Here is an 8,030-nt window from a genome sequence, read left to right on the forward strand (position 1 = left end):
TAATTTTTCATCACCTTACCATGAATTAAATTGTGTCGATAAATAAGTGTTGATAACATTCCTATAGAGCAAAGTAAGCATGTTTATTAGTTTTAAGGTTACAATTAGTAGTCTTTGGTTTTACAGGTGAGGCTATAAATAAAATTTTCTTCCTGTATAAAATAGTGTCAAAGAATAACTCAGGTGGCTGATGAGTGAGCTCTAAAAGTGAAAGAAATATGTATAGGATTTGTTCATTTGTAAAAATCTCCAGGGACACAAAAAATACTTGTCTAAAGAATAAATGACATATGTACATTTATGTTTGTCTTACTTGAAACTTACCATATCTGTAAGGCCAGCAAGCAATAAGTCCTGTTCACTGACTAGAATTACACAGACAGAGTTGTCCTCAAAAATAAAGCTCACATGGGGAAAGACTAAATTGGACATTGGTTTGGGAAAAGAGGAATGGAATTGACTGCTCTGACTCCTCTGTTGGTTTCATAAAATGTGCGCAACAAACTTAAGGATAATAAAGCCAAATCTTTGCAACATATTTATGTGTTAATAAAGCAACAGATAAAAGTATTAACTAGCCACAACATTAAAAAGGCAAGCATTTTGGGCGGTGCGACAGTGGCTCAGTGGCAGAATTCTTGCCTGCCATGCCAGAGACCGGGGTTTAATTCTTGGTACCTATCCATGCAAAAAAAAAAAAAAAGGTAAGCATGTTGAACTATCTTATTTTCAATACAGAGACAAACCTATTTCCATAAATATGGAAAATAAATGAAAGAATGACAGAGAAACCAAAATCTAATAGCTATCTTATAGACATAAAAGATACCCATTATGACTTATAATTACATTTCATATTAATCAAAATTTATTATATTTATCTAAGATAATATTCAACAAATCTTGAAACTAACTTAACTGTCAGGGTCCAAATGAGAGCTTTTTCATGTAAAAATAAAGCATCATATCACATTTGAGAATTCTAATCTTATCAATATGCTATCTGTAATTTGAGTAAAAAGATGAAAATTTTTAGATGCAATATTATTCACATCTCTAATCTTAGCTAAAATTGTTTCTCTTCTTAAAGAGGATAATATGTTGCTGCATATATTTTTGATATACACTATTCAGAAAGATGTGGCTTATGCATTTCGGTATTATAGCAAGTAATTCATATCTTTCCAACAGGTAAGGTAGTAACTTAACATGATTAGGAATATCGTTCTCACGTTTGACATAAATGGGCATCACTTGCAATGCCGCACACTGAGAGTTATGAGATAAAGGGGAAACAATGACTGCACTTAAAGCTAAGGCAATTAGTTGTGAAGATTTTCACACAATATATGAAAACCTGTGGGTTTTGAATTCTGTGGATTTTAGAAAAATCAACAGTAAAGGAAATCTAATCGGGATCCAAAAAGAGGAAGGGAACATTGAAAAGGACAGTTTAATACTCAAGGGCAGACACTGTATTTTGCTGCATAACAAACTGTCTAAAAACTCTGGGCTAATACAAAAAGCATGTATTTCTATCACAATGTTTTGGGTTGGCCTTTTGACCTGGGGTTGTGCTCAGTAGGATGGTACTTCTGTTCTGGACAGGTTCAGGTGAGTAAGCAGAGGTCAGGCCTCTGAAATCATTATCAGGTTGTCTAGGGGCTAGATGATGACTTCCAGGACATTTTTGTTTCTCCTCTATGTGGCCTCTTGTCTTCAGGTAGCCTAGCTTGAGTTTGTTCACATCCTGGTCTCAAGTTCCAAGAGCTGGTAGAACAAAATCTACAAAGCATTGGATGCCATGGAATGGACCTCTTAAAATATCACTTCCTAAATCTATTAATTAATGAAAGTCTCCAGCCCTACCATGATTTAATGTGTGGGCAAATAGATCCCAGATGTGAAGAAGGGGATGTACGAGGTTATGGCTACTTTGAGTCCACCATCATCACCTACACAATTTTTCAAAAAGAAATCATAAGACACATCACTAGGAGATTTAAGAACATGAATAGCTAACTATCACTTGAGGAAACTCATCAACTTTCTGCACAGTATCCCCAAAGCCAATTTCATGTCTCTGTTCCTCAGGCTGTAGATGAAGGGGTTCAGCAGGGGAGTCACCAGTGTGTACATAATTGAAGCAATTATATCCTCGATTTTGGAATTGTTTGAGGAAGGAAAGAAGTAAACAATGGCAAGAGTCCCATAATACAGAAACACCACGGACAGGTGGGAACCACAAGTGGACAAGGCTTTACAAATCCCCTTGGTGGAGGGAACCTTCAGAATACTGATCCCAATGAGGATATAAGAGCCAAAAATAGCATTCACTGACAGCAAGACGATCACTCCTCCCACAGCAAAGATGACAAGCTCATTGAGGGAAGTGTCTGAGCAGGACAGCTTCAGAAGGGCTGTGAGGGCACAGAAGTAGTGGGGGATGGTGTTGTCAGCACAGAAGGACAGGTGGGCCAGGAGCAGGGTGTGCAGCAGGGCATGGGCACAGGAGCACAACCAGGACCCAGCCACCAACGAGACACACAGCTCCTCCCGCATGATGGTGGAGTAGTGCAGCGGGTGACAGATGGCCACATACCTGTCATAAGCCATCACTGCAAGAAGAAAACTGTCAACAGAAGCAAACAGCATGTAAAAGTACGTCTGGGAAATGCACCCCACATAGGTAATGGTTTTGTGATTACTTAGCATGTCCAGCAACATCCTTGGGGTGGTGACAGATGAGAAAGAGACATCAGTGAGGGCCAAGTGGCTGAGGAAGAAGTACATGGGGGTGTGGAGGCGAGAGTCCAGCCTGATGAGCAGGATGATGAGCAGGTTCCCCAGCACCGTGGTCAGGTACATGCCCAGGAAGAGGCAGAAGAACCCACCCTGCTGCTCTGGCCAGATGGGGAGCCCCAGGAGGAGGAATTCAGACACAACACTCTGGTTCTCAGTTATCATGCTGCTCTTTTCTTTCTTGGAAAATAAGAAAAGTGGGAAATGTCAAGGATGTAAAAATAGTGAACATGGCTATAACATTATAGTAATGTCTTTTTTAGTTTAAAATTACTGATTCTTACCTACATTTAGGCTTATATCTCATACTGTTGATGCATGAATCATGGATCTCACCCATTTTGCCTCTAATAATGCATTAAGACCTTGAAATAACCATGGAGGGCAGAGAACCATTTCTTTATTCAACCTTTATTTATTGAATTAGAGCTCTATTCCAGATAATACACTAAGACCACAATACAGAACTAGAAATATATAATCTCTCTGTCTGTGTGCCAGGGCCTGTGCTCAGTATTTGTATATGTATCCTCATTTAACCATCAGAGAGGCATTTTGAATTAGAATAGTTGTCCCTATTTTACCAGTAAAGAAACTGAATCCAAGAGATCTGGAGTCACTCCCTAAAGTCAAAAGACTTGTAAGGGCTGGAAGAATATTGGGGCCCGAGTTTGGCTTTCTGCAGACCCTGAGAATACGAGCCCTGCCCACTGCTGGAAATAAGCAGGAGCCTGTGTACCCTTGAAAGAAACATGCCCACTACTGAAAGAGAATTCAAGAAGTGTTTTTTAATAAGATTCAACCAGAAAACCCATGTGTGAATAAACCTAAAACACATATATAAATTACACGCACACCTACACACACTTAACTTGCAGATTTAGGAATTCTTGCCTCATGTTACACACAGCAACTCTGTGGCTCAGTTACTCACAGGTCATATAATACAACACACAGTAATGCCCACAAATATTGGTGACATGGCACAAAAGAATCAATACAACAACACGTAAACACAAATCCTGGAACAGACACAAAACAAATATAAAACACCCAGAAACGCATGAAAATCCCATATCAACTATCTATAACTCATCCTCATGCCTAGACACATGAGGCAGCATGTGTGAATTAACAAAATGTCACAGGCATCACACACAAATCATACAAGAATCCCAATTGCATACATGTGCCCCTTAACATTTAGGTGACAAACGACACCCTTGGTGTTGCACACACACCCCATCAGGTGAGGCCTTCCAGACCTCTGCAGAGCACAGGAGAAGACGGTTAGTGTGTCACTTAGCCCCATTATCACAGAAACTATCACAAAGTAGGTACCTAAAAATAAATGAATGGCAAGTACACAAATGCCATCAACACACACACACATCTCGCATGCAAGAAAATGTACGTCGTGAAAGAGATTTCACAAATCCACATCATCAAGTAGAGATCTCAAGTCTCTCTTATGCTTGTTATAGAAGAGATCAGAAAACTTGTGTTCCACTTGGGCAGCACATCAGTTTTCCTCCAGATTCCTCCTAGCTGTGATGTCAAGTCTGGGGGTGAAAAAGTGGGAATTACTGAAAGATCACAGACCAAATATTTGGGGTCAATGACATTGGTTAAGAGGCTCCATTCATGCACGCAATGGTACACTTTCCAAAGTGGGGCCTATTTGAAGCTTGATGTTCTGGGTAAAAGGGAGGCTGGGGAACCAACCAGGCTGTGAGTCAGTTACATATCATAGACACTATTGTGGAAATGCATACACACACACACACATGCAGAGAAATGACAAAGAAAATATGGATATACCTATATTACACTTGCACAACAAAAACACATAGACCCAGCGAATATATAGTTATACCTTGCCAACTGAAAAATTCCCAGACCGCTCTGAACTATGCCAATCTGTGGTGAGCTCAAGCATCTTCTGATCGCTTTCCTGAGTCTCCACTTTTGTTAACACCAGAACAAACATTAAGTGAAAGGTTGCAAGCTCATAACCGCTAGTGCTCTCTATGTATGACCTTGAGCTCCAGAATAATAAGCAGTAGGTTTCCTTTCTACTAACCAGTGAGGACTCAGAAAAAGTCCTTAAACTCCTGGCTTAAGAAACAATGTAGTAGGCTAATTGCCTCCAGTTTATCTTCAGACCCTGGGGAGGAAACTGGGCAGGGACTGCAGAGACTGGACTAATAGAGTCAGCAGAGAAGTTGCCTCAATTATTAAAGACAGCCACAGCTTCTCTCTGTCTACACAGAGTTCTGACAGAAAACAGGAATTGCTCAGGCATCATCCAACTTTTATTTTGCCCATGCATGGGTCAGAGTAATCTGGAATTGGGTCTGGACAATCTGGTCATTAATTGTTGATTCTAAGCAAGAAACAATTTCTCTCATTCTTGCTTCATTAGTCAAAGTGCAGGCAATAATAGTATCGTTATCTGTGAAGTTATAATTAAATTAAATGAAGTAATGCCTACTAAAGCACATAAGCACACAATAAAATTAATTTTGATTACAATTTTTCAATCAGACAAAATACAGTTCTTTAAATATACATATATATGAAAATAATTACAGATATTGAAAGAATGACTGAATTAATTCATTATTAAAGTCTAAGAGCTTAATAACAACCTACTCTAACAAAGACCAAACTAATTTTACTTCACGTTGTTTTACACATTTTACTGAAATCTGCAGTGTCTGAGCAGCTAGCTATACTCTGATATGACTCATGAAAATGCCATTTTTACAGGATCCTCCTCATGGTTCCCTCCTTCCCACTTTACCCAATTCTCAGCTCCTAACTTCTGGATTAAATCATATATACAATCTATCCTCCTTTTTGGAACATACTTCTTTCCTGCAACTCAAGCAGTTACAATCATCACTAGGACAGACATTTGCATACTTTACTGCTCCCCTCTCCCCACAACTTAGAGTATAGCACTGTGCACACCCAGTAGGGGCTCAACAACTGTGAGATTCTGAAACCAGATCCTGACATCCAGAGAGAGAACAACAGAGTCGCCACTATTCCCTGTCCTAGCTCACAAGTCATTTTGCTTCTTTTTATCTGAACTCTGTTAGGAAAGAGGGAATGAACAGATATTTAGGACATTCTTTTACTGTGAGTTTCTGTACTATTTTATATATATTCAGTCAGGCCAATTCACTGAAAGAAAATTAGTTGCATAAACAATTGGACAAATAATCACTCTAAAAATGCTAAAATGCAAGTTAAGTAAGAAATTGGGAAATAATGAACACATAGCAAATGTTTTACTAATATTCTACTAACAGTGAGTTACATGAAAAGCTGGCAAAATCATCCTTATAAATTGGAAAGCAGAAATAAGATTTGAATAGACCAGATAAGCTCAGTAAAAAGTGAATAATTCCCATTCCAAATACTGAAACATCAGTAATTGAAAATGAAAAATAATTTCATTAAAATAAGTGCATTTTAATAAGTCTAAGCAGTCTATGACCAATAGCTTTCAAATATTTAAATTTTCTTTACCTGCTATCATGAAGACCCAATGGAATGGGTTTTTAAAAGGTCTTCTGAAATATAAAAGCTTAACAAAACCAAAATGTCCAAGGTTATTCCCTTTTTATGTATTGTGTTCAATTTGCTAAAAATTGTGTAGAAACATTTGTATCAAAAATGTGAGCGGCTTTGTGTATAGGATCCTTTACTGCAGTGTATCTGACTGGTGTTTGTGTTAGGATAATGCTGGCCTCATAGAATGGTAGAGAAATATCTTAGTTTTCCAGGTGCTGAGACAAATATCGTACAATGTGTGGGCTTAAATAACAGGAAATTATTGGCTCTCTGTTTCATGGCTTGGAGAAGGCCAAAATAGGGACATTACCATGGTAAAGCATTGTCCCTACAGACCATGGTGCACTGGGGCTGACTTCAGGTGATCCTTGGAGGTCCTTGTCTTTTCTCTCCCATGGTGCTGTCCTCTCCTTTTCTTCCAGGTACCCCTGACTTCCAACTTCCTAATCCTCCACATGGCTTTATTACTGAATTTCCTCTGCTTGTAAAAGACTCCAGTAATCTGATTAAGAGCAATCCTCTTTCAGGCGGCAACATGTTAACAAAAACAAAATCTTCTTCAAAAGTTCCTCTTTACAATGGGTTCACAGCATTGTAAATTAAAATGAAGAACATGGTTTTTCTGGGTTTCATAACTCAACCTACCATAGAAAATATTCTCTCCTCTTCAGTACTTTGGACTTATTTTTATGGGCTTGGTATCATTTCTCCATTAAACAATGAAGAACATTTACCAATGACCATCTTTGCCATGGATTATTCTGACAATGTTTCTGATGAAAAATTATATTTCTTTAATAGGTATAGAACTGTTCAAACTATCTATGCTTGTTTCCCTTCTTGTTTTTTTTCAGCCTTATTAATATATGATTGAAAATTGATATAAAATAAACTGCAGATATTAAAGGTGGACAATTTGATTAGTTTTGACTTATGGCTACATTAAGGAAACCATCACAAGTCAGTGAAAATATTCAAAATCCTTATGGCTCTCCTCATTGAACTTTGTGAGCCCTTCTTCCCACAATTCTCTTATGCACACCCTCTTCTCTACAACCAGGCAGCCACTGCTGTGTTCTCGTTCATTGGATATTATTTATCATTTCTAGAATTTTATGTAAATGGAATCATGTAGTACATACTACATTTTGCGTGACTTCTTTAATGAAGAAGTTAATTATTGTGAGATTCATCAAGGTTGATGTTTTATTCAGAGTCTATTCTTTATTGCTAAGTAATATTCCAGAAATTGATTAATATTTATGTTGTTGTTGGGTCTCCAATTTGGGACTATTACCAGTAAAGCTGGTGCGAACATCATGAACAGTTTTGAATGGTTATGCACTTTCACTTGTCACAATTATATACATAAGAGTAGAATAACTGGATCGTACGGCAAGTGCTTGATCAATAGTTTTAGAAACTTCTAGAGGGTTTTTCAATATTTTTGTATGATTTTTATCCTCAACAACAGTGTGTGAGAGTTCAAATCCCTTCTAATCCTGATCAACAGTTGGTGTGGGCAATCTCTTTAGCTTTTACATTCTAACAAATATGTGATGGTGTCCTGCTTAACCCAGGATCATCAACATTTTCTCATCTATTATCTTTTAAATTTTCTCTTTTCAGGTTTTATATTTACT

The 8,030-nt window shown here is 37.9% G+C and overlaps 1 protein-coding gene across 1 annotated transcript; it reads right to left on the reverse strand.

Annotated features, from left to right (window-relative positions):
* Positions 1 to 2,025: 2,025 nt before the first annotated feature.
* On the reverse strand, positions 2,026 to 2,967 carry LOC143659856 (olfactory receptor 1J4-like). Its single transcript, XM_077133202.1, has one exon. The coding sequence runs from the start codon at positions 2,965 to 2,967 to the stop codon at positions 2,026 to 2,028; it is 942 nt and encodes a 313-aa protein (XP_076989317.1).
* Between the last annotated feature and the right edge of the window lie 5,063 nt (positions 2,968 to 8,030).

The sequence above is a fragment of the Tamandua tetradactyla genome, chromosome 2, assembly GCF_023851605.1.
Source record: "Tamandua tetradactyla isolate mTamTet1 chromosome 2, mTamTet1.pri, whole genome shotgun sequence".
NCBI lineage: Eukaryota > Metazoa > Chordata > Mammalia > Pilosa > Myrmecophagidae > Tamandua > Tamandua tetradactyla.

Excerpts from the sequence above, each read along its gene's own strand:
- LOC143659856 (XM_077133202.1), bottom strand. The coding sequence starts at position 2,967 with ATGATAACTGAGAACCAGAGTGTTGTGTCTGAATTCCTCCTCCTGGGG.